The following is a 26662-nucleotide window of genomic DNA, read 5'->3' as shown; positions in this document are numbered from 1 at the left end:
GAGGGAAGGAAAGAGGGAAGATGAAAGGAAGGGAGGGAGTGAAGGGAAGGGAAGGGAAGGAGAGAGGAAAGAGAAGGAAGGAAGGAAGGAAGAGAATGGAGGGAGGAAAGAGAAAAGAAAGGAAGGAAGGAAGGAAGGAGGAAGAGAGGGAAGGAAAGAGGGAAGATGAAAGGAAGGGAGGGAGGGAAGGGAAGGGAAGGAGAGAGGAAAGAGAAGGAAGGAAGGAAGAGAATGGAGGGAGGAAAGAGAAAAGAAAGGAAGGAAGGAAGGAAGGAAGGAAGGAAGGAAGGAAGGAAGGAGGAAGAGAGGGAAGGAAAGAGGGAAGATGAAAGGAAGGGAGGGAGGGAAGGGAAGGGAAGGAGAGAGGAAAGAGAAGGAAGGAAGGAAGAGAATGGAGGGAGGAAAGAGAGAAGGAAGGAAGGAAGGAAGGAAGGAAGGAAGGAAGGAAGGAAGGAAGGAAGGAAGGGGAAAGAGAGAGGGGGAAGGAGGGAGGAAAGAGGGAAGGAAAGGAAGGAGGGAGGGGAGGAAAGAGAGAAGGAAACAGAGACGGAAGGAAAGGATGATGAGAGAGGAGGGCCTGAGGAAAGAGCCCAAGGGGCCACATTCAGCCCCCGGGCCTGGGTTCCCCATTCCTGCTTTCGCTGGAAACAGTGTGGAGACTTGCCTAGAGCACAATAGCAAGAGTCAGCTCACCCCAGTTTGCCTTCTTCCCATAATGTTTGATATTTGGGGCCAAAAGGTGGTAAAAGTTGTGTGCCCCCCCCCCCCCCAACCGGCACCGGATCCATCTTGCCAGCATTCTTGATACAAAAATCTGTATCTGTTGCCTGAATGTTTGGAGAAGAGCATGGAAGAGAGATCTGGCCAGTTCCCAGAACTCAATACCGGCTCCTTCTGCTTAATTCCAGCTTTTCAAGAGGGATGTCTTGAGTTTTTTCCTTCCGCATCCTGGAGGCTCTGTTTCATAACAAGGTCCTAATTGGCTTCCAGCTGTTCTCCTTTGGAGACACACATTGATCCCTTGGAAAGAACATGCAGGCGAAAGAAGGGCCATTAGGGTTTACCAAAAGCACTTTTGATTGGAGGAGATGGTGTTGGCAGCAAGTGTTTATTGAAAAGACCAGGTTTAATTAGGAGAGCCAGAGGAGACTCAAGGCAAGGAGGCCGAGAAAGTCTTGGATGGTGGGGAGCCCTTCTGCCACTTGGTTCCACAAAAGCGACTCCAAGATCCGGTCCCGAAAGACCAACTCAACCGAGAGGCACACCAAACTGAAAAGGAATATATTTAATATACCTAATTAATATACCTAATTAAGCCCCCGGTGGCACAGTGGGTTAAAGCACTGAGCTGCTGAGCTTGTTGATCAAAAAGGTCACAGGTTCGATTCCAGGGAGCAGCATGAGCTTCCGCTGTCAGCCCTAGCTTCTGCCAACCTAGCAGTTCGAAAACATGCAAATGTGAGTAGATCAATAGGTACCGCTCCGGCAGGAAGGTAACGGCGCTCCATGCAGTCCTGCTAGTGGCCACATGACCTTGGAGGTGTCTATGGACAACGCCGGCTCTTCGGCTTAGAAATGGAGATGAGCACCACACCAGGATTAAAGGTAAAGGGGACTACCTTTACCTTTAATCCTATATACCTAACTAATTAGACTTGTGCGCTGATTTCGTTTCTTCCGTTTCCTTTGGTACTTTGGGAGCCCGTAACTGTAAGGGCGCTCCTGGGACTAAAACCCGGCCGACACGAAAGCAAACGGGAGCCGATCTCAGCTCCTTCTCTGCTTTTCGGCATCACAGTTTCATCTTCCTTATTAATCCTCCAACAAACAACAAGAAAACCCCAATTCCCTGAAAACTACTACCAGTTAACTCTCTTCTTCCAGGAGGTCATTACTCTTCCTTACCTGGAAGTGGGAAGCCTCCTTAAAGTGCCTTGGGAAGAGTGCAGGCCCAGGGGAGGAAGTGCGCACGTGCCTGCCTGGAGTACCTCTCCTCTAGAGTAGACCGCTTTAAGAGCAAGACTCCTTAAAGTGCACATTAGGCTTGGGCGGTTTCGTCCATTAATTTCGTAATTCGTTATTAATTCGTATTTAAATTAGCTTACGATCCGATATTGAGCCATGCAGGAATCGTGTGAGGAGTAAATTAGATTCGAAACAATTTTTTCAATTTATTTCGTAATTATTTCAAAATTATTTCGTAATTATTTCCGCATGTCTGGTGCAAGTTTTATAGTTGTTGTTTGTTTTATCAGTGATAAAAAAATAAATTATCACACCAACAGTCAACCACAGAGGGAGAGGGAAGCTTCAGAAGTTCTCCCTCTCCCATTTGGAGATGGTTTTTTAGCATATTGCGCAATCGCGTCCGCCATTAATGAATCGATTCGTAATTATACAAAATTTCGTAAATTTTTAAATTTTTAAAAGGAAAATTTCGGAATTTTTTAAAAAAACGAAACGCGATGGACCCCTAAAAACGAAACAAGTTTAGAAACAAATTTTTCCATTGTTACCTAAGCCTAGTGCACATGCCTGCAACCGAGCACCTCTCCTCTAGAGTAAGAAACAGTTTCAAGAACTTGCCTTCTTTAAGTGCCTTGGAAAGAGTGCTGCAGCCTAGTGGTAGAATCATAGAATCAAGGAGTGGGAAGAGACCTCGTTGGCCATCATCCAGTCCCACCCCATTCTGCCAAGAAGCAGGAATATTGCATTCAAATCACCCCTGACAGATGGCCATCCAGCCTCTGTTTCAAAGCTTCCAAAGAAGGAGCCTCCACCACACTCCCTCCGGGGCAGAGAGTTCCACTGCTGAATGGCTCTCACAGTAGTAGTAGTAATAATAATAATAATAATAATAATAATAATAATAATAACTGCAGTACCTCTCCTTTAGAGTAGACAGCTTTAAGAACAAGCCTCCTTAAACTGCACATTCATGCAGCTGAGCACCTCTCCTCTAGAGTAAGAAACGGTTTTAAGAACTTGCCTTCTTTAAGTGCCTTGGAAAGAGTGCTGCAGCCTAGTAGTAGTAGTAGTAATAATAATAATAATTGCAGTACCTCTCCTCTAGAGTAGACCACTTTAAAAGCACGCCTCCTTAAAGTGCACATGCCTGCAACCGAGCGTCTCTCCTCTAGAGTAAGAAACAGTTTCAAGAACTTGCCTTCTTTAAGTGCCTTGGAAAGAGTGCTGCAGCCTAGTGGTAGAATCATAGAATCCTAGAATCCAAGAGTGGGAAGAGACCTCCTGGGCCATCATCCAGTCCCACCCCATTCTGTCAAGAAGCAGGAATATTGCATTCAAATCACCCCTGACAGATGGCCATCCAGCCTCTGTTTCAAAGCCTCCAAAGAAGGAGCCTCCACCACACTCCCCCTGGGGCAGAGAGTTCCACTGCTGAACGGCTCTCACAGTAGTAGTAGTAGTAGTAGTAATAACTGCAGTACCTCTCCTTTAGAGTAGACCGCTTTAAGAGCAAGACTTCCTTAAAGTGCACATGCCTACAGCCGAGCGTCTCTCCTCTAGAGTAAGAATAAGAACTTGCCTTCTTTAAGTGCCTTGGAAAGATTGCTGCAGCCTAGTAGTAGAATCCTAGAATCCTAGAGTGGGAAGAGACCTCCTGGGCCATCATCCAGTCCAACCCCATTCTGCCAAGAAGCAGGAATATTGCATTCAAAGCACCCCTGACAGATGGCCATCCAGCCTCTGTTTCAAAGCTTCCAAAGAAGGAGCCTCCACCACACTCCCTCCGGGGCAGAGAGTTCCACTGCTGAATGGCTCTCACAGTAGTAGTAGTAGTAGTAATAATAATAATAATAACTGCAGTACCTCTCCTTTAGAGTAGACCGCTTTAAGAGCAAGCCTCCTTAAAGTGCACATGCCTGCAGCCGAGTGTCTCTCCTCTAGAGTAAGAATCAGAATTTGCCTTCTTTAAGTGCCTTGGAAAGAGTGCTGCGGCCTAGTAGTAGTAGTAGTAGTAGTAGTAGTAATAACTGAAGTACCTCTCCTCTAGAGTAGACCACTTTAGGAACAAGCCTCCTTAAAGTTCACATGCCTGCAGCCGAGCACATCTCTCCTCTAGAGTAAGAAACAGTTTCAAGAACTTGCCTTCTTTAAGTGCCTTGGAAAGAAGTCTAGTAATAATAATAAAGCAGTCTAGCAATAATAATAATAATAATAATAATAACTGAAGTACCTCTCCTCTAGACAGCTTTAAGAGCAAGACTTCCTTAAAGTTCACATGCCTGCAGCTGAGCGCCTCTCCTTTAGAGTAAGAAACAGTTTTAAGAACTTGCCTTCTTTAAGTACCTTGGAAAGAGTGCTGCAGCCTAATCATCATCATCATCATCATCATCATCATCATCATCATCATCATCATTTATACCCTGCCACCACCTCCCCCAACGGGGACTCCTTCTCTGGTTTAAAACTGGCTTCTCTGGCTTGAGCCGAGACCAGGAAATTCCTTCATTCTCTGGTTTAAAACTGGCTTCTCTGGCTTGAGCCGAGGCCAGGAAATTTCTTCCTTCTCTGGTTTAAAACTGGCTTCTCTGGCTTGAGCTGAGGCCATGGAATTCCTTCATTCTCTGGTTTAAAACTGGCTTCTCTGGCTTGAGCCGAGGCCAGGAAATTTCTTCCTTCTCTGGTTTAAAACTGGCTTCTCTGGCTTGAGCTGAGGCCATGGAATTCCTTCATTCTCTGGTTTAAAACTGGCTTCTCTGGCTTGAGCCGAGGCCAGGAAATTTCTTCCTTCTCTGGTTTAAAACTGGCTTCTCTGGCTTGAGCTGAGGCCATGGAATTCCTTCATTCTCTGGTTTAAAACTGGCTTCTCTGGCTTGAGCCGAGGCCAGGAAATTTCTTCCTTCTCTGGTTTAAAACTGGCTTCTCTGGCTTGAGCCGAGACCAGGGACCAGAATCAGAGAAAAGCTGAACCATTTCCGACTCACTTCATGAGTTGTAACAAAAATAGTGGGAAAAGCTTTGGAAGAGCAAAGGGACTTCTGGATTTCTTAAAAACTTTGTAATTGCTTCAAAAAGGTAATTTTTCTGACTTTATTCCGAATTACGCAGATTCCGACAGTCCCTAACCATGCCTAATGGACACATTTAACCTATTTTGACCCACAGGACAGTGGCGGTGGCGGAGGAGGCGGGAAGGACTGGCCGACATTGTACGTCACAACCATCTTGGTAAGGGAACCCTTTCTACAAATGTACCAACTGTTTCCAACATGTCCAGGTCATGATGGGTATAAAAGAGACTGTGCTGGTCTCCATCACGGATCACGGATCTCCATCATGGGTCAGCGCTGCTTGTGTGCTTGGACCTCACAGCAGCATTGGACACAGTTGACCACAATCTCTTGACCCACAGCCTTGCTGTTGCTGGAGTGAGTCAGGGGGAGAGCTTTGAATTGGCCATCCTCCTTCCTTCACAACCGTGGACAGCGAGTGGAGAGGGGAGGCCTGGTCTCTGAGGGGTCCCCCCTCTCTCTCTCTCTTGTGGGGTTCCTCCTCAGGGGGCCATTCTCTCCCCTCTCTTGTTTCACATCTCTTTGTGACCACTTGCTCAGCTGGTTTGAGGTTTTGGGCTGGAGTGTGACCAGTACGCCGATGCCACTCAGCTGGTTCTGAAGATGGAAGGCCGACCAGACTCTGTCCCCGATTCCTTCCATCAGTGCCTTGAGGCCGTGACCGGATGGCTGAGTGCCAGCAGGTTGAGGGTGAATCCGGCAAAGACGGAGATCCTATGGCTGGGTCGACCGGGCAGTGGGGACATCCAGCTGCCTACCCTGGATGGCGAGGCGCTACGCCTGTCATCGTTGGTCAAGAGCCTGGGAGTCCTTTTGGACCCTCTCTTTCTGACAATGGAGGCCCAGGTCTCTCTCCGGCGTGAGCAGAACCGCCTTCTTTCTTCCACCTGCGGCAGGCTAGACGGCTGTCCCCCTCCCTGTCCAGGGACAACCTGGCTACGGTGATCCAGGCCACCACGGTCATCTCCAGACTGGACTACTGTAACGCCCTCTACATTGGCCTTCCTCTGTCGGTGATCCGGAAGCTCAAGTTGGTACAAAATGCAGCTGCTCGGCTTCTTGTGGGAACTCCGATGAGATGCCACATCACCCCAATCTTACTCTAATTGAGCACCGGATCACTTCCAAAGGGATGGGACTCACCTTGAAGGCCTTGCATGGTCTGGGGCCGATGTACCTGAGGGACCGCCTCACCCCCTCCCAACCCCAGAGATCCCTCCATTCTGAAGACCAAGATCTATTGGAAGTCACCAGTGTCAAGACCTTGCGTCTAACAGCAACCAGGCGCAGAGCCTTCACAGCAGTGGCACCATCGCTCTGGAATACTCTGCCACCTGAAGTCCGTGCCTTGCGGGATTTATCAGCTTTCCGCAGGGCATGGAAGACAGACCTGTTTCAAGAGGCCTTTGATCTTTGATTGTTTTTAAACTGTTTTAAATTGTGTTAGATTTTAGCCTGGTCTTGAAAGCCGCTTTGAGCCCCAGGGGAGTGGCCGCAGAGAAGTCCAAATAATAAATACAATAAATACATAAGGAAGTGGTCGAGTAGCAGAATGGTTCCGTGCTTTGAGTGCCGGACTCTGATTCTGGGGGGCTGGGTTTGGCTCCCTGCTCAGCCAAGGAAACTTATTGGGTGACCACGGGCAAATCACACACTCTCCGCCCCAGAGAATCCTGTGATCGGTTCATCTTAGGGTCACCGTAAGTCGGAAACGACTTGAAGCCCAACAAGAAGAGTAGCAACACGGAGGGACGGGGGGGCTTAGGAAGCCAGGGGTGGTTCCCTTAGTTGCTGGAGATTAGGCCTGGGTAACAACGCAAAAATTTGTTTCTAAAATCGATTTGTAATTGGGGTGTTTTTTTGTTTCGATATTTAAAATAATTACAAAATTTTCCAAAAAAAAAGTTCGGTATTTACGAAATTTCGTAAATATTTACAAAACATTTTGTAAAGATGGCGCCCTTTTTTTTTCAATATTTTTTAAATATTTTTTAAATTTAATTATTAATTTAGTAGAATAGGGAGGAGAAATTATTATTGAGGGAAGGCAGGCACTCACTCTGGCGGGCCCTCTCGCTCGCCGCTCGCTCGCCGCTCGCCCTCTCGCTCGCCCTCTCGCCCTCTCGCTAGGATGGGTTCCTTCCAGGAGGGGCTCTTTTTCCCAGGCTGCCAAACTACAACTCCCAGGATGCTACAGCATTGAGCCAATGAAAGAAAGAGAAGGAGACCTCCCACTCGCCCTCTCACTCGCCCTCTCGCTCGCCGCTCGCCCTCGCCCTCTCACTCGCCGCTCGCCCTCGCCCTCTCGCTCGCCCTCTCACTCGCCGCTCGCCCTCTCACTCGCCCTCTCGCTCGCCGCTCGCCCTCTCGCTCGCTGCTCGCCCTCGCCCTCTCGCTCGCCCTCTCACTCGCCGCTCGCCCTCTCACTCGCCCTCTCGCTCGCCGCTCGCTCTCGCCCTCTCACTCGCCCTCTCGCTCGCCGCTCGCCCTCGCCCTCTCGCTCGCTGCTCGCCCTCTCGCTCGCCCTCTCGCTCGCCGCTCGCCCTCGCCCTCTCGCTCGCCGCTCGCCCTCTCACTCGCCCTCTCGCTCGCCGCTCGCCCTCGCCCTCTCGCTCGCCGCTTGCCCTCTCACTCGCCCTCTCGCTCGCCGCTCGCCCTCGCCCTCTCGCTCGCCCTCTCACTCGCCGCTCGCCCTCTCACTCGCCCTCTCGCTCGCCGCTCGCTCTCGCCCTCTCACTCACCCTCTCGCTCGCCGCTCGCCCTCGCCCTCTCGCTCGCTGCTCGCCCTCTCGCTCGCCCTCTCGCTCGCCGCTCGCCCTCGCCCTCTCGCTCGCCGCTCGCCCTCTCACTCGCCCTCTCGCTCGCCGCTCGCCCTCGCCCTCTTGCTCGCCGCTTGCCCTCTCACTCGCCCTCTCGCTCGCCGCTCGCCCTCGCCCTCTCGCTCGCCGCTCGCCCTCTCACTCGCCCTCTCGCTCACCGCTCGCCCTCGCCCTCTCGCTTGCCGCTCACCCTCTCGCTCGCTCGCCCCCTCGCTTGCTCAGCCGGCGCCGAGAGAGGAGAGCTCCCAGCAAGCCAGGTGGCCATCTTACGTATTTCCGAAATGGACGGAAATACAAAATTTTTTGGCGCCTGCCGTTTCGATATTTAAAAACACTTCCAGGTTTAAAAATAAGTTTTGTAATCGTTTCGTAATTCAAAAATTAACGAATTTTTTAACGAATTACGAATTAACGAAACGAATTGACCAGCCCTACTGGAGATACAATGGTGAGTGATTGAGCAGACTTTGGGAGCCCGTTTGTCTTGACTGCTTCCTAGGAAGACCCCTACGTCATGGCCAAGGGCACGGAGCTGGAAGGCTATTGCATTGACCTGCTGGAGAAGCTGTCGGAGGTGCTGCACTTCAAGTACAAGGTGGGCGTCGTGAAGGACGGGAAGTACGGAGCCCTGAGTCCCAACGGGAACTGGACTGGGATGATCGGAGAGGTCGTCAGGAAGGTACGTCTCCTCCAGAATGAGCTCTCCTCAAATTAGGAGCAGGTTTATGTGCTTGTTTAACGTACAGATAGTTCCCGAGTTACAAACATCCAACATCCAACTCCTAGTTGAGAACGGGGGTGAAATAACAGAAAGTGAGAGAAATGTACTGATCAGAAAGGAAATCCACCCTTGAAAGAATTATTATCCTTGGAAAAGGTGTCTCCACTGAAGGTTTCTCACTAATCCTTGTTTGGGGGGGGGGGGTGTCTGTGTGCCAAGTTTGGTCCAGGTCTGTCATTCGTGGGGGTCACAGTGGGCTGTGGGTGGCGAATCAGGTGAAGGTACTTCATATCCCATCATCCGTGGCCCATCACCCCCAAACCACATCAGGATGTATAGATGGTTGGGGGGGGGGGGCTATCTGTGTGCCAAACGTGGTCCAGGTCCATCATGCATGGGGGTTGGTCTCTGAAACTGAGTGAATGTCTGCAAATCCCATCATCCATAGCAAGTGCAGTCCAGATCCATCGTTGGTTGGCTTCACAGTGTTCTCTGGATGTAGGTGAAGGACAACTCCTCTAAATCATGGTGAATTCTTCCCAAAGCCCTTGTTCAGTTGCAGTTCAAGTCCTGTTTTCTGTGTGCAATAGGAATGGGTAGGAAAGGGTTAAGCGAGAGGCAGTGGGGGAGAGAAAGGAACCCTGGGATGTCCATTCTGGAGAGAAAAAACAGAACATCTAGGTGGAAAGGAGTAGCATGGGGGGAAAGTTAGGAAAGTTTTCCCTTCTGCTCTTTTGGTAGGAAGCGGACCTTGCTGTTGCTCCGTTGACGATAACGTCCGTGAGGGAAGACGCCGTGGACTTCACGCAGCCCTTCCTGCACACGGGCATCGGCATCCTGCTTGAGAAGGAGTCTGCCCTCGAGGAGGCCTCGCTCTTCCACTTCCTGACCCCCTTCAGCAAGGAGACCTGGGGCGGCATCGCCATCGCCTACCTGCTCTCCAGCCTCTGCTTGTTCCTGGCTGCCAGGTGAACCAAGGAAGGCCTCTGCCTCCCATCGCCAGCTTCTGCTTATATATAAACTGCTGTGGCCAACCTACCCCTCCCTCCCTCTCCTTCTTTCCCTCCTTTCCTTTTCTTCTTTCATTCTCTCCCCTCCTTTTCTACCTCTTTCCTTCCTTTCCCGTTTTCTTTTCCTTCCCTTTCTCTCGTTTCTTCCTTCTCTGCTTCCTTCTTTCCTTCCTTCGCTTATTGCTTACATGCTTTTTGCTTCCTTCTCTCTTCCCTTCCCTTCCTCTTTCCCTCCTTTCTTCCTTTGCTCCCTCTTTCATTCCTTACTTTTTTCTTTCCTTCTCTCCTTCCTTCCTTCTCTCCTTCCTTCCCCCCTTTTTCCCACTTTCTCTTTCCTTCTCTACTTCTTTCCCTCCTTTCTTCTTTTGCTCCCGCTTTCGTTCCTTACTTTTTCTTTCCTTCTCTCCTTCCTTCCTTCTCTATCTCTTTCCTTCTCCCTTTTTCTTTTCCTCTTTCTCTTTCCTTCTCTACCTCTTTCCTTCCTTCCTTTGCTTTTTGCTTCCACCCTTCCTTCTGTCTTTCCTTCCCTCCCTCTTTCTCTCCTTCACTACCTCTTTTCTTCCTTACTTTTTTCTTTCCTTCTCTCCTTCCTTCCTTCTCTATCTCTTTCCTTCTCCCTTTTTCTTTTCCTCTTTCTCTTTCCTTCTCTACCTCTTTCCTTCCTTCCTTTGCTTTTTGCTTCCACCCTTCCTTCTGTCTTTCCTCCCCTCCCTCTTTCTCTCCTTCGCTACCTCTTTTCTTCCTTACTTTTTTATTTCCTTCTCTCCTTCCTTCCTTCTCTATCTCTTTCCTTCTCCCTTTTTCTTTTCCTCTTTCTCTTTCCTTCTCTACCTCTTTCCTTCCTTCCTTTGCTTTTTGCTTCCACCCTTCCTTCTGTCTTTCCTCCCCTCCCTCTTTCTCTCCTTCGCTACCTCTTTTCTTCCTTACTTTTTTATTTCCTTCTCTCCTTCCTTCCTTCTCTATCTCTTTCCTTCTCCCTTTTTCTTTTCCTCTTTCTTTCCTTCTCTACCTCTTTCCTTCTTTCCTTTGCTTTTTGCTTCTATCCTTCCTTCTGTCTTTCCTTCCCTCCCTCTTTCTCTCTTTCTCTTCTTCCTTCGCTCCCTCTTTCCTTCCTTACACCTTGCATTCTCTGATGAGTCTCCTTTGGGGTGACACCTTCTGCTGTCAAGAATTCAATGACTGCTCCTTGCTTAAGTCGCATTGACCAACCGTCTGCGCAGGGTTCCATACTTGGCACTTTAACAACATAACCGTTCAATGCTAAGGCTTCCCACCAAAATGGAACGGTAGAGGAGAGTCTACTGAACAAGCCAGTACCTGCCGCATACCAGTACTGCCATCTGTTGAGGAGTTACGAAGGTGGAGGCATTACTTTTCACTTTAACAACACAACCCTTCAATGCTAAGGCTTCCCGCCAAAATGGAACTGTAGAGGAGAGTCTACTGAACAAGCCAGTACCTGCCACATATCAGTACTGCCATCTGTTAAGGAGTTACCAAGGTGGAGGCATTACTTTTCATTCAGCCCTTGTACTTTGCACTCTAAGAACACAACCGTTCAATGCTAAGGCTTCCCACCAAAATGGAACTGTAGAGGAGAGTCTACGGAACAAGCCAGTACCTGCCGCACACCAGTACTGCCATCTGTTGAGGAAGGTATAGGCATTACTTTTCACTTTAACAACACAAGCGTTCAATGCTAAGGCTTCCTGCCAAAATGGAACTCTAGAGGAGAGTCTACGGAACAAGCCAGTACCTGCCGCACACCAGTACTCCCATCTGTTGAGGAGTTATGAAGGTGGAGGCATTACTTTTCATTCAACCCTTGTACTTTGCACTCTAAGAACACAACCGTTCAATGGTAAGGCTTCCTGCCAAAATGGAACGGTAGAGGAGAGTCTACTGAACAAGCCAGTACCTGCCGCATACCGGTACTGCCATCTGTTGAGGAATTACGAAGGTGGAGGCATTACTTTTTCTGCTAAGGCTTCACGCCAAAATGGAACTGTAGAGGAGAGACTACTGAACAAGCCAGTACCTGCCGCATACCGAGAGAAGTTTAGGGATCCATCCAAGTTCTTGGGGGGCAATGGGCCATCTCATTGACTATCTCCAGGAGTTCCTTTGTGCCGTGTTAAAGGCGCTGTTGCTTTCTCTCTTCCCAGAATAAGCCCAAGTGAATGGGATGGAGACGACGAGTTCCGTTACACGTTCCTCAACAGCCTGTGGTTCGGAGCAGGAGCGTTCACTCTGCAAGGTGAGCCATGCAACAGGGATGAGAGCTTAAATGGGAATACTACTACTACTACTAATAATAATAATAATAATAATAATCATAATAAGCAGGATTGAAGGGAAACAACTGGAAAAACTGACATGATACGAGGATTTAAAGATCGAACTGCAAGGTCTCTGGCACAAGCCAGTTAAGGGGGTCCCAGTGGTGATGGGCACTCTGGGCGCAGCGCCTCAAAACCTTGGCCTGCACTTAAACACAAATTACCATCTTCCCGCTGCAAAAGGCCACCTTACTGGGATCTGCATGCATTATTCGCCGATACATCACACACTAGGGAAGTGTCCGACATGTGATCCGATACAACAGCCAGCAGAGTGTCTGCTGTGGACTCATCTTGTTGTGTTTCTAACAGTAGTAGTAGTAGTAATAATAATAGACACTTGGGAAGTGTCCAACATGTGATCCAATATAACAGCCAGCAGAGTGTCTGCTGTGGACTCATCTTGTGTTTCTAACAGTAGTAGTAGTAGTAGTAGTAATAGACACTTGGGAAGTGTCCGACATGTGATCCAATATAACAGCCAGCAGAGTGTCTGCTGTGGACTCATCTTTTTGTGTTTCTAACAGTACTACTACTACTACTACTACTAGAAGTAGTAGTAGTAATAGACACTTGGGAAGTGTCCGACATGTGATCCAATATAACAGCCAGCAGAGTGTCTGCTGTGGACTCATCTTGTTGTGTTTCTAACACTACTACTACTACTAGTAGTAGTAGTAGTAATAGACACTTGGGAAGTGTCCGACATGTGATCCAATATAACAGCCAGCAGAGTGTCTGCTGTGAACTCATCTTGTTGTGTTTCTAATAGTAGTAGTAGTAGTAGTAGTAGTAGTAATAACAACAACAGTCCTAGATGCTTGGGAACTGTCCGACGTGTGATCCAATACAACAGCCAGCAGAATGTCTGCTGTGGACTCATCTTGTTGTGTTTCTAATAGTACTAGTAGTAGTAGTAGTAATAATAATAGACACTTGGGAAGGGTCCGACATGTGATCCAGTACAACAGCCAGCAGAGTTTCTGCTGTGGAGTCATCTTGTTGTGTTTCTAATAGTAGTAGTAGTAGTAGTAGTAGTAGTAGTAGTAGTAGTAATAATAATAACAACAGTCCTAGATGCTTGGGAAGTGTCCGACGTGTGATCCAACACAACAGCCACAGAGTGTCTGCTGTGGACTCATCTTGTTGTGTTTCTAATAATAATAATAGTAATAGTAATAATGATGATGATGTTGTGGGGAAGGTGGGATATAGCAAAATGCCCCTTTGCTCGCATTAAGTTGCAAACATTTCCTTTGAAGGTCCACTGTGGGAATTCCTGGCCACATTTTAGGTTGTTTAGAAAATGCTTAGAAAAGAATAAAACTGAAAGGTTGCTTTCCAAAACTTAGCGGCACATTAGTGAAGGGAGACCAGGACCTGGAGGCACCTTGGATGTGTGCATTCAAAGAGGATGTGCGCATTCAAAGCCTTCTGTTCCCATTCTCCCACACTTTCCTGCTGACCGCTTACTCCATCCTGCGGCTTCCTTCCTTCCTTGGCACAGGGGTGATGCCTCAACCCAAATCGCTCGCCATCCGGATCATCTCTGCCATCTGGTGGCTCTTCAGCATCGTGCTCCTGACGGCCTACATTGCCGGGTTCAGCTTCATCTTGGAGTCCAGCTCCGACCAGATCGCCATCCACAACTTTGAAGACCTGGTCAAGCAGAGGGAGCTGGATTTTGGGACCATGGAGAGCTCCTCCACACTCCAGTATTTCAAGGTGGGCTTCACGTTGCTCCTTCCTTCTTGGTTACTTGGTTATACAGCAGAGTCTTGCTTATCCGAATGATCCGGCTGAACGCAAATGTCATATAATACGGATAAACAAAAATGCCAGATAGTATGGAGTCTCCTCGTGTTACCTGTCGAAGGCGGGGCTAGATACTTGTAATACTAACAACAGGGACTCAAAGGGTTAAGGCAAGGCAATGATGATGTGGAGCGTGGAAATCTCATGGGAAAGGAGGGAGGACACTTCCACTTCCGGTCCTACCACTTTTTCCCCTTTCCTCTCTCGTCCTCTTTGTCTTGCCTTTTTCACTTATTGGGAATGGAGAGAGAGTTGGGGAGCGCTCCTTTAATTGAAAGGGAAACGCTGAAGGAAAAGGGAGGTGTGTGTCAGATTTATTTATTTATTTAGTACCAAAAACATTGCATAAATTAGTATAAAACTTATAAAAATAGAAGGCGCACAGGCAGCTAAATATCTTTTGACCAAAACGGGCAACAGCAACGGCATTGTCTGTAGCCTCCAACAATTCTTCCTCTGTCCGTGAGGCAGGGCATTGCGGACAAGCGTGCAGATGCAGAGTTGGTTGTTCTGCTCCACAGCCGCACAAGGAAGGGGGGATTCTTCTAGGTCTGGCCATTGGATGAGACGACAGGAAGTGAGACACATCTACCCCTAGGAAAGGAAATTTACTCCTGGAAGAGTTATTATTGGGGAAAGCTGTCTCCACTAAAGCTTTGTCACCAATCCTTGTTTCCACAACAAGCCACATTTTTCGAATCACAGGGACAGAAAGTGAGGAGAAACCTTCTGAATAGAGACACAGACAGCAAAAGAAACATCACAGTGTTGTTAACCCTTCCCTATGCTATCCAAAGATAAAACATATATATTTGGCTGGAGTTAGTTACATCTCAAAAATGTACCTGTTCCGACTTACAAACAAATTCAACTTAAGAACTAGCATACAGAACTTATCTTGTCCATAACTTGGGGACTGCCTGTACATACGGTAGAGTCTCGCTTATTCGACCTTTGCTTATCCGACATTCCATCTTATCCGATGCTCTTATCCGACACCCCATGTGCTGCCAATGGGGTGCAGACCCCAAATTAATAAGAACATCAGCCCTGGCCTTGTCTGACTCAACTGCTGAGTATGTCCACCCTGTTTGGCATTGGTCTGCCCATGGAAAGCAGGTGAACAGAGCATTGAATGAAACATGCAGAATAATCACAGGATGTCTTAAACCTTCACCTGTTGATAAACTCTACAAGCTAGCTGGCATTGCCCCCCCCCCTCGCCAAGAACACAAGCAAAAGACTTTGAAACAGTTGAAATCCAACTTCCTAATGCCTTGAAAGAACTCTCCAGCTACTCCAAAGATAACCAGCTGAAGCCTAACCCTGCCAAGACACAAGTGTGTGCTTTCCACCTACGCAACCATGAAGCCAACAGGAAATTGAAAGTCACCTGGGAAGGTCAAGAGCTTGAACGTTGTTTCCATCCTAAATATCTCAGTATCACCTTAGATCGAAGACTAGCAGATAGGAAACACTGCTTGAACACCAAGCACAGAGTAGCTGCATGCAATAACATCCTGAGGAAACTTACTGGCAGCACATGGGGTGCAGACCCACAATTAGTAAGAACATCAGCCCTGGCCTTGTCTGACTCAAGTGCCAAGTATGCCTGCCCTGTTTGGTATAAGTATGCCCATGCAAAGCATGCGAATGTAGCATTGAACGAAACATGCAGAATAATCACAGGATGTCTTAAACCTACATATGTTGATAAACGTAATGGTAGTGCATAGGGTGCAGACCCACAATTAGTAAGAACATCAGTCCTGGCCTTGTCTGACTCAACTGCCCAGTATGCCTGCCCAGTTTGGCATAGGCCTGCCCGTGCACAGTAGGTGAACATAGCATTGAACGAAACATGCGGAATAATCACGGGATGTCTTAAACCTACTCCTGTTGATAAATGTAATGGTAGTGCATAGGGTACAGACCCACAATTAGTAAGAACATCAGCCCTGGCCTTGTCTGACTCAACTGCCAAGTATGCCTGCCCTGATTGGCACAAGTCTGCCCGTGCAAAACAGGTGAATGTAGCATTGAACGAAACACGCAGAATAATCACAGGATGTCTTAAACCTACACCTGTTGATAAACGTAATGGTAGTGCATAGGGTACAGACCCACAATTAGTAAGAACATCAGCCCTGGCCTTGTCTGACTCAACTGCTCAGTATGCCCACCCTGTTTGGCATAGATCTGCCCATGGAAAGCAGGTGAACACAGCATTGAACGAAACACGCAGAATAATCACAGGATGTCTTAAACCTACACCTGTTGATAAACGTAATGGTAGTGCATAGGGTACAGACCCAAAATTAGTAAGAACATCAGCCCTGGCCTTGTCTGACTCAAGTGCCAAGTATGCCTGCCCTGTTTGGTATAAGTATGCCCATGCAAAGCATGCGAATGTAGCATTGAACGAAACATGCAGAATAATCACAGGATGTCTTAAACCTACATATGTTGATAAACGTAATGGTAGTGCATAGGGTGCAGACCCACAATTAGTAAGAACATCAGTCCTGGCCTTGTCTGACTCAACTGCCCAGTATGCCTGCCCAGTTTGGCATAGGCCTGCCCGTGCACAGTAGGTGAACATAGCATTGAACGAAACATGCGGAATAATCACGGGATGTCTTAAACCTACTCCTGTTGATAAATGTAATGGTAGTGCATAGGGTACAGACCCACAATTAGTAAGAACATCAGCCCTGGCCTTGTCTGACTCAACTGCCAAGTATGCCTGCCCTGATTGGCACAAGTCTGCCCGTGCAAAACAGGTGAATGTAGCATTGAACGAAACACGCAGAATAATCACAGGATGTCTTAAACCTACACCTGTTGATAAACGTAATGGTAGTGCATAGGGTACAGACCCACAATTAGTAAGAACATCAGCCCTGGCCTTGTCTGACTCAACTGCTCAGTATGCCCACCCTGTTTGGCATAGATCTGCCCATGGAAAGCAGGTGAACACAGCATTGAACGAAACACGCAGAATAATCACAGGATGTCTTAAACCTACACCTGTTGATAAACGTAATGGTAGTGCATAGGGTGCAGACCCAAAATTAGTAAGAACATCAGCCCTGGCCTTGTCTGACTCAACTGCTGAGTATGTCCGCCCTGTTTGGCATAAGTCTGCCCATGCAAAGCAGGTGAACATAGCATTGAATGAAACATGCAGAATAATCACGGGATGTCTTAAACCCACATATGACAAACTCTACAAGTTAGCTGGCATCGCCCCACCCCCACCCCGATGTGAGATGGGAAGTTGCTGCTGTATGAGTGGCACCAGATAATACTTGGAAAGAGATTCATGGTCTTCATGAAGGACAAGGAGCCCTGAATTAATCCTGAAACAAATGTCTCCCACCCCCATGTTTTATTGGATGAGAGATAAGAACTTACACTTTATTGAGTAAATAAAGAACCACCGCTTTATTGGATGAGAGAGCACCCGACATGAGTGAAGCCTTGATGTGACGGCGCGCCAGGCCCCACTTGTACAGTTGAATTGTTTGGCTATTTACTGCTTTCTATCAAGGTTGTTTGCATCTGTTGAATTGCCTCCCCTGCCTAATTGTTTGGCTCCTCCCCTTCCTGGGGAAGAGGGCAGGGCTTTCTTTTCATTCTACCATCAAACATCTCAGCAGATGGACGTGAGAAAGGCTTAGCTCCAAAAGCCCTCAGTTAAGTCATCTCTCTTCACCAATTCTTAAGTTTGTACTCTTAAGAGTCATACTTCATGCCCAGCTCACCTGGACGACGTTGAGGAATCTTAAGCGCCTTCAAACCAGTCCTTTGGCATCAAGAGGAAGACTTTGTGCCTTCAAATATAGGTCATTGGACTGGGGTTGGGAAAGCTCAGGCATTCACAGCCATTGAGAAAGAGGGACCTTGGAACGCTTCTCAGCTGCAAAAATCCAAAGACTGTAACATATGTTTTCTTTACCCTGTTGAAATATCAACTTTATGCCTATGGAAGATAACTCATTGCGGACAATAAAGACTATTTCGAGTTATCTATAGTGTCTTGGTCCCTCTCTAAAGGAGGGCAAGAAGCAATCCCCTGGGGAGAGGTGTCACGTCCATATTTCTTCAGACACTGGGACTGGGAAAAAAAATCCAACTGGGCAACTGGGAAAACTGGTCAGACTGGGCAAACTGGGCCCATAACCTGTTGCGGTTTATTAGTCTATATGGAAGCTACCCAGCAGTCTTCCCAGCTCCAGCCCTTAAGTTGAATCACACAGAGTAGAAGGAAAAAAATAACTTTTACTCTTGAGTAGTCAAATATGCAGCTTTACAAAGAAAACACACCAGCCTTGGAAATATACATTGTCCATTGCAGAAAAAATAACTTACAAAGTCAATGCATTAAATACATGCATTATCTGCTTCTTTCTTGGTAAATAGTCAGCCATTCTTGTCGTGTAGTCCCATCCGGTCTCTGAACATCTGATCAGGCCTCCTCTCTCTCTCACATCATCTCACTCACTCACTGAATACATCAAGAAAGACTTCACCTGATATACACTAATCAGGGAGTGGCTCACACTTAATTGCTTCAGTGTCCAGGTGTTCTTACTCAACACACGCCCACATGCCCCATGTATAGATATGTGAGAGGAAGCCACAGGGAGGAGGGAGCAAGCTTCCTTCCTGCTTCCTTGGAGACTAGGACGCAATGGATCAATGGCTTCAAACTACAAGAGCGGAGATTCCACCTGAACATGAGGAAGAACTTCCTGACTGTGAGAGCCATTGTTCAGCAGTGGAACTCTCTGCCCCGGAGGGAGTGTGGAGGAGGCTCCTTCTTTGGAAGCTTTTAAGCAGAGGCTGGATGGCCATCTGTCAGGGGTGATTTGAATGCAATATTCCTGCTTCTTGGCAGAATGGGGTTGGACTGGATGGCCCATGAGGTCTCTTCCAACTCTTTAATTCTATGATTCTAGGAGAGGCTGGATGGCCATCTGTCAGGGGTGATTTGAATGCAATATTCCTGCTTCTTGGCAGAATGGGGCTGGACTGGATGGCCCATGAGGTCTCTTCCAACTCTTTGATTCTATGATTCTAGGAGAGGCTGGATGGCCATCTGTCAGGGGTGATTTGAATGCAATATTCCTGCTTCTTGGCAGAATGGGGTTGGACTGGATGGCCCATGAGGTCTCTTCCAACTCTTTGATTCTATGATTCTAGGAGAGGCTGGATGGCCATCTGTCAGGGGTGATTTGAATGCAATATTCCTGCTTCTTGGCAGAATGGGGTTGGACTGGATGGCCCATGAGGTCTCTTCCAACTCTTTGATTCTATGATTCTAGGAGAGGCTGGATGGCCATCTGTCAGGGGTGATTTGAATGCAATATTCCTGCTTCTTGGCAGAATGGGGTTGGACTGGATGGCCCAGGAGGTCTCTTCCAACTCTTTGATTCTAGGATTCTAGGAGAGGCTGGATGGCCATCTGTCAGGGGTGATTTGAATGCAATATTCCTGCTTCTTGGCAGAATGGGGTTGGACTGGATGGCCCATGAGGTCTCTTCCAACTCTTTGATTCTATGATTCTAGGAGAGGCTGGATGGCCATCTGTCAGGGGTGATTTGAATGCAATATTCCTGCTTCTTGGCAGAATGGGGTTGGACTGGATGGCCCAGGAGGTCTCTTCCAACTCTTTGATTCTAGGATTCTAGGAGAGGCTGGATGGCCATCTGTCAGGGGTGATTTGAATGCAATATTCCTGCTTCTTGGCAGAATGGGGTTGGACTGGATGGCCCAGGAGGTCTCTTCCAACTCTTTGATTCTATGATTCTAGGAGAGGCTGGATGGCCATCTGTCAGGGGTGATTTGAATGCAATATTCCTGCTTCTTGGCAGAATGGGGTTGGACTGGATGGCCCATGAGGTCTCTTCCAACTCTTTGATTCTATGATTCTAGGAGAGGCTGGATGGCCATCTGTCAGGGGTGATTTGAATGCAATATTCCTGCTTCTTGGCAGAATGGGGTTGGACTGGATGGCCCAGGAGGTCTCTTCCAACTCTTTGATTCTATGATTCTAGGAGAGGCTGGATGGCCATCTGTCAGGGGTGATTTGAATGCAATATTCCTGCTTCTTGGCAGAATGGGGCTGGACTGGATGGCCCATGAGGTCTCTTCCAACTCTTTGATTCTATGATTCTAGGAGAGGCTGGATGGCCATCTGTCAGGGGTGCTTTGAATGCAATATTCCTGCTTCTTGGCAGAATGGGGTTGGACTGGATGGCCCAGGAGGTCTCTTCCAACTCTTTGATTCTAGGATTCTAGGAGATGATCCTTGTCAAAACTTAATATACAAATCCATATCCTGTAACACTATAGACCCCAGGCGCAACGACACACTTGAGTCGCCGGTAAGGCTGAGGAAGGCAGTATACAAGTATAGTAAATAAATAAGTGGCTCGTTTTTCCTTGTGCGAGTGACCTGCTTCTCAATGTTGTGTCTGCAGAACTCAAAGAACCCAGTCCAGCAAATGGTCTACGAGTCCATGAACAGAAAGAAGGACACCGTTTTTGCAAAGAACTACCAGGAGGCCATCCAGAGGGTCCTGAATTCGGACTATGCGTTCATTGGAGAGTCCATCTCTCAGGACCTGGCGGTCGCCAGGCATTGCAACTTGGTCCGCTCTCCTGAAGTCATTGGGGCCAGGGGCTTCGGCATCGCCACGCAGAAAGGTAAGGCGACACGTGCCGCAGGTGGAAATCTGATCGGTCTTAAGTTGGCACTCCTGGGGGAGATAGGGTTTCATTGATTTGTTTATCCTCAGGGTCTCCTTGGACCAACAAGCTGTCGGTGGCCATCTTGAAGCTTGGGGAATCGGGTGACCTCGACTACCTGCGCAGCAAATGGTGGGAGAGCCGCTGCTCTGAAGACGACGACGACCACTGGAGCCCGCTGAGACCTCACGCTCTCGGTGGCATCTTCTTGATACTTGCCATGGGGCTGTTATTGGGGTTGATTGTCGCCATGTTTGAGTTGTCCAGGAAAAGCAAGCACAGGGCTGAGCAGGAGAAGGTGAGTGGTGGGCCGCACTTCTTCTTGCTTTCCATGTACTCAAGTCAAAAAATAAGAAAGTGTGTGGACATTTTTGTTGTCGTTCATTCGTTCAGTCACTTCCGACTCTTTGTGACCTTCTGGACCAGTCCATGCCAGAGCTCCCTGTTGGCCGTCACCACCCCCAGCTCCTTCAAGGTCAAGCCAGTCCCTTCAAGGATACCATCCATCCATCTTGCCCTTGGATATAAAGATAATGAAAGGCTCCAACTTCTCCACAATCTGACTTCTATATTTTCCTTTATGATGATAACAAAGCCTTCTGGACAAATGTGAGATAGTCGCCTTAAAGGTAAAGGTAGTCCCCTGACATTAAGTCCAGTCATGTCTGACTCTGGGGTGTGGTGCTCATCTCCATTTCTAAGCCGAAGAGCCAGCGTTGTCCGTAGACACCTCCAAGGTCATGTGGCCGGCATGACTGCATGGAGCACCGTTACCTTCCCGCCGGAGCAGTACCTATTGATCTACTCACATTTGCATGTTTTCGAACTGCTAGGTTGGCAGAAGCTAGGGCTGACAGCGAAAGCTCACGCCGCTCCCCGGAATCGAACCTGCGACCTTTCGATCAACAAGCTCAGCAGCTCAGTGCTTTAACCCACTGAGTCGCCTTAGGGTCCCCGATATGTTGGAAATTACTACTTTGGTAGACAGATGTCAGAACCCAATGCCATTCACCATAATTGCGACACATACTCCAAGGGGAACATCTCATTTAGTACCGTCTACTTCATCAATGTGTTGAACAACAACACAGCCAAAATCCAACCATATCGATTGTGTAAGACTGTAGGTTCTGTATAGCAATATTAAATGACCACTCACAAGCCGGTTTTGCTTTGAAATGAATATATTGCTTGTTTCTCTGCAGCAAAGAAAGACACTACTGACTTTCCCCCACCACCACTTCCTTTTATACACCTTTGCTGCCCAACTCCCCCTCTTCTCAGTTTCCTTATTAGAGTTTGTGGCTTCACAAGTTCCAACACAAGGTTTCCAGCGCCCTTTGCTGGCTTCAACATGTCACAGGGAGAGAATTGATTCAGCCAGGATGATTCAGTCAGGATGTCACGGAGGGAATTTGTGATGTCTTCATGCCGTCAGAAATTGACTCCTGACAGATTGCCATCAATGTCCATGAAAACATCCATGTAGATGTTTATGTGGTCTTTAAATCAATCTGTGGACATGGACATTGATGGCAATCGATGTGGTTGGATTTTGTCTGTGTGATTGTTCAAAAGTAAGCATTTCTGACATATGGGGGACCCTAAAGCAACGGTCTCACAGATGTTTCCCGGCACCATCTCTCCAGAAGGCTTTGCTATCATTGACTCCTCCTGAGGATGGGACACCATGCCTTGCCGAAGGCTTCCATGACCAAGCAGGAGTTGAAACCTCTGCCACCTAGGCCCCATCGGCAAGCTTCCAGCTGTGGTGGCCAAATCACAAACCCTTCCAAAAGCATGAGAACGAAAGCCTTTACTTGTTATGTTGTTTACCAGCTGTACCTGCCATGCATTTCTGTGCCAACCTTCCTTCCCTCTTTCTCTCCTTCCTTCCCTTTTTTCTTTCCTTCTCTCCTTCCTTCCTCCTCCTCTACTTCCCTTCCTCCCCCCTTTCTTTCCCTTTCTCTTTTTCTTCCTCCTGTACTTATTCTTGGAGTGCAATTCCCAGCAGTCCTCCTGATGGATCTATCTACCTACCTATCTAACTCTATCGCATCTATCTATCTGGAGGACTGCTGGGAGTTGCAGTCCAGAAATAGGAAACTGGAAATCTGCAGGGATGGGGAGACTCTCAAAGAAATCCAAGGAGGAGAAATCTTGCAGCTTGGAAGCAATGCATTTGGATCCCCCTCATTTCCTGATCTAGGGGATGGTGGGAGCTGTAGTCCAGAAGAAAGTGTGGATGTGCTATTGTGTGTGTTTTTTGTCAGGGCGAGTCGCTTTTGTGCATGCTGTAGTGTATTTTTTCCTTTTTAGGTCCCTTCTGCTGTGTTTTTAAGTGTTTTTATGAGCGATGGTCACTCATTGGCCTGAGAGGTGTCTTGTGTCCAAATTTGATATCAATTTGTCCAGTGGTTTTTGAGTTATGTTAATCCCACAAACAAACATCACATTTTTATTTATATAGATTTGCTTTGCTGCAATTGATGGGCTTGGCCTCATGTAAGTTTCCTCGAGTCCCCTTTGGGGAGATGGTGGCAGGTTATAAATAAAGATTATTATTATTATTATTATTATTGACACAAAAGCACCGTATGTCACAGCAAACGAGATCTCTATGCTGGATTTCTTATCACAAATTCACAAGTCGAACACTTCCCAAGCGTATAGGACTGTGTGGTGTATTTCTGAATGATGCGCGCAGATCCAAGCCTTTGGCAGTTGACAGTTATTATTGTTATTATTATTATTATTAATGTGCTCATTGGTCTATGGTTTGCATTGTTACCATTTGGGTCTCAAACTGGTTCCAGAGTTTTCTATGTCAGCGTCACTTTCTTCAACACCAGTTTGAAACTGCATTAAGTGCGGAGTCCTTGCCTCACACCCAAACCATTGCACCACGTTGGCTCTCCCAAATCCCTGCTTCTTTTCAGCAATAAGCTGTAAAAGGCTTGCTCTTCGGACAGGCATATTGTGATGAATGTGGCTTTTCGTTGTATTGGCTGCGCTACAGCGGTCCCCTTTGCAGTGTCATTTCACTGGCTTGATGGACATCCGTTGTTAATGCTTGTATTTGCATGACTTTTGGCTGAATTGAATTACATTTCTGTGGCTTATCTGCAACCTGGTGAGTTTTTTGTCCTGGCCCATTCGGTTTAGCATATGCATGCCAGGAACGGATTCTCTTATCCGCAGTCAGTGAGACCGAGGCGGATCAGCGCTATTGGTACTCTTGGACCTCACAGCTGCATTTGACACCTTGCTGATTCATCGATGTACGATGAATGGTGTACGAGGAGGTTTAGCCCTCAAATGGTTCAATGCGTTCCTCCGGGACCGGAGACAGAGCGTGGAGTGGTGAGGCCAAAGCTCTGAGAGCTCCTGCCTTGGCTGTGGAGGGAGTTCCCTTCCCAGGGTGCCATCCTCCTCTCGCCCCTGTTATTCAACATCTACGTCCGGCCACTTGCTGGACTGGAGCAGAGCTTTGGCAGAGAGTGCTACCCGTATGCAGATGATACCCAGCTACGCTTGTGTCTCCAACCTGGGACAACCACCACGATTCCTGAGAACTTGAGGCTGTGTTTGGAAGCAGTGATGAGTTGGCTGCGAGCGAGCAGACTCAAAGGGAATCCTGCAAAAAGGGAGATCCTCTGGCCCGGCCAGCCGCCAGAATTAACCCAGCCTCTGCCTGATTTCGATGGGGAAGCTCTGGTTCCGCCTGCCACTGTTCAAAGCCTTCAAGGGGTTGTGTTGGACTCATCGCTGACGAGGGAGGCCCAGGTCACGGCCAGAAGGAAGCAGGCCTTTTCTCATCTTCGCCAGGCAAGGACATTGGCATCCGACCTTTCGGTAGAAGCATTGGCAACGGTCATCCACGAAACAGTCGCCACGAGGTTGGACTATTGCAACGCCTTCTATGCCGGCCTTCCCAAGTCAACAACCCAGAAGATTTGGATGGTCCAAAATGTGGCGGCCAGGCTGCTAGCAGGATCATCTCGAAGATCCCGTATCACACTGATTCTGCAACAACTGCATTGGCTACCAAGAGAACATCGGATCTCTTCCAAGATCCTGATCCTGACATTGAGAGCTCAAAATGGCCAAGGACCTTTATCTCTCAGGGACCGCCTCATTCCTTTTCTCCATCCGTGGTCACCTCGATCCACCCAGGAAAATCTCCTCTACATCCCGGGCCCGAGGGAGGGAGGGAGGGACACCTGGAAACTATTTATTTATTTTATTTTATTTATTTACTTTATTTTTATACCGCATTTTTCAGCCTAATTCGGCGACTCAATGCGGTTTACAATGCAATTTATATAACAATAACAATTAGTTAAAACAAAGTATACACAACGGACAATACAACAACACAACAACACACATAATCATCAACACCTCAGTAAAAATCAGATTCCGTTCTCGTAATCCTTCTACCATTCCTTTGTTCATTTATACCGTCTTCATGAGTTCAGTTGCCTTGTTGACCGAACGCCTGTTCATAGAGCCACGTCTTGACCTTCCTCCGGAACACCAGCAATGAAGGGGCCTGCCTGATGTCTACGGGTAGGGCATTCCATAGCCGAGGGGCCACCACCGAGAAGGCCCTGTCTCTCGTTCCCGCCAGCCGCACCTGCGACGCAGGCGGGACCGAGAGCAGGGCCTCCCCGGACGATCTTAACGTCCTCGTCGGTTCATAGGTGGAGATGCGTTCGGAGAGGTAAGCAGGGCCAGAACCGTTTAGGGCTTTATAGGCTAAAGCCAGCACCTTGAATTGTGCCCGGTAGCGGATTGGCAGCCAGTGGAGCTGGCTCAACAGAGGAGTGGTATGCTCCCTGAGTGCCGCTCCCGTTAGTAACCTGGCCGCCGAGCGCTGGACCATCTGAAGCTTCCAGGCAGTCTTCAAGGGCAACCCCACGTAGAGCGCGTTGCAGTAATCAATCCAGGATGTAACCAGAGCGTGGACTACCGTGGCCAAGTCAGACTTCCCAAGGTACGGGTGCAACTGGCGCACAAGTTTGAGTTGTGCAAATGCTCCCCTGGACACCGCTGAAACTTGGGGTTCCAAGCTTAGCGAAGAGTCCAGGATCAAGCTACAAGGCGTAGTAGAGCTTTCTCGACTGATGCTCCAATCCTGTGGAACTCTTGGCCTCCATACGTTAGAGCAATGTCGGAGTTGCGACCTTTTGCGAAGGCGCTCAAGACTTGGCTGTTTGGTTGTGCATTGAAGTCATCGGATCTAATTTGCCAAATAGTCTTTGTTGAATTTTTCTATGTTGAATGTTTTTATATTGTGTAAATACTATTTTAGATTGTAAGTCGCTCGGAGCACCTGGGTGGAGAGCGACTCATTAAGAAAGAAAGGGAAGGCCTAGCTTATCCACTGCATATTTAACAGCATTATAGCTTAATAATAATAGTAATAATAATAATAATTTGTCTCCTCCTTCCTTAGAAATCCTGCTGCCCTTTGTTCACGGAGGAACTGAGCCAACGGTTCCAAAACAGAGGAGAGCGGAGGCAAGAAACGGCCGGGAAAACAAAGCCCTGAAACGACACAATCCGCCCAAATTGTGATGGACTCTTCTTTCTGTTGCCATTCCCCTTCCCGTATATTCTGTAGCAATGCTCTCTTAGACTTTGCATAACACTAAGAGGTAACTAGGTAACCTTTTTCGGATAACACAAAAATTTTTGGGGAGACTCCTAACACTTTTAGTGTGTCGTTTTAGCCATTTCTGCAGCTCTTGACCAGCATCACAGCTGTTCCTTTGTGAAGACAAAGCGTGGAAGAAGCCAACGCTGTGGACCTGGCAAGATGTGTGTGTTTTATGGGCCGCCTGTAAAATCAAGTTCGCATTCCTAACCCATAACGGCGTGAAAGCATTACCGTACGAAAATACAGAAAGTAAACTCGAAATGTTGGGGTGTGTTTGTGCATTTCTGTGGCTTCTGAAACCACTTTGACTCCTCATAGCTGCAACCGGTGCAACCAAGGTGATATTCCGGCGGAGAGGGCATTGCATCAAGTCATTATGGGGGGCTTTCTTTCCGTCCTGGGCGGTGGGTAATATCGGCTGCTGCGCAACAAAAGCGTGGGCTGATCTTGCTATCGTCAGAGCAGCCGTTCTCGTTCCATGAATTCCCGGGGCAAAACCAC

The 26662-nt window shown here is 47.9% G+C and overlaps 1 protein-coding gene across 1 annotated transcript in view; it reads left to right on the top strand.

Annotated features, from left to right (window-relative positions):
* The window catches only part of LOC132764873 (probable glutamate receptor), a 50854-nt gene extending 24432 nt beyond the window's left edge, over positions 1-26422 (top strand). The window contains exons 4-11 of the mRNA XM_060759051.2: positions 5131-5193; positions 8355-8534; positions 9318-9544; positions 11752-11843; positions 13433-13650; positions 20229-20454; positions 20547-20794; positions 25958-26422. Coding sequence (XP_060615034.2) covers positions 5131-5193; positions 8355-8534; positions 9318-9544; positions 11752-11843; positions 13433-13650; positions 20229-20454; positions 20547-20794; positions 25958-26053 — 1350 coding nt within the window. The 3' untranslated portion in view covers positions 26054-26422. The remainder of the gene's footprint in view (positions 1-5130; positions 5194-8354; positions 8535-9317; positions 9545-11751; positions 11844-13432; positions 13651-20228; positions 20455-20546; positions 20795-25957) is intronic.
* Positions 26423-26662: the final 240 nt, after the last annotated feature.

Source organism: Anolis sagrei, chromosome 13 (assembly GCF_037176765.1).
Source record: "Anolis sagrei isolate rAnoSag1 chromosome 13, rAnoSag1.mat, whole genome shotgun sequence".
Lineage (NCBI taxonomy): Eukaryota > Metazoa > Chordata > Lepidosauria > Squamata > Dactyloidae > Anolis > Anolis sagrei.
Note: the sequence above shows the minus strand (reverse complement) of the source record. Positions and strands in the feature narration are given on the sequence as shown.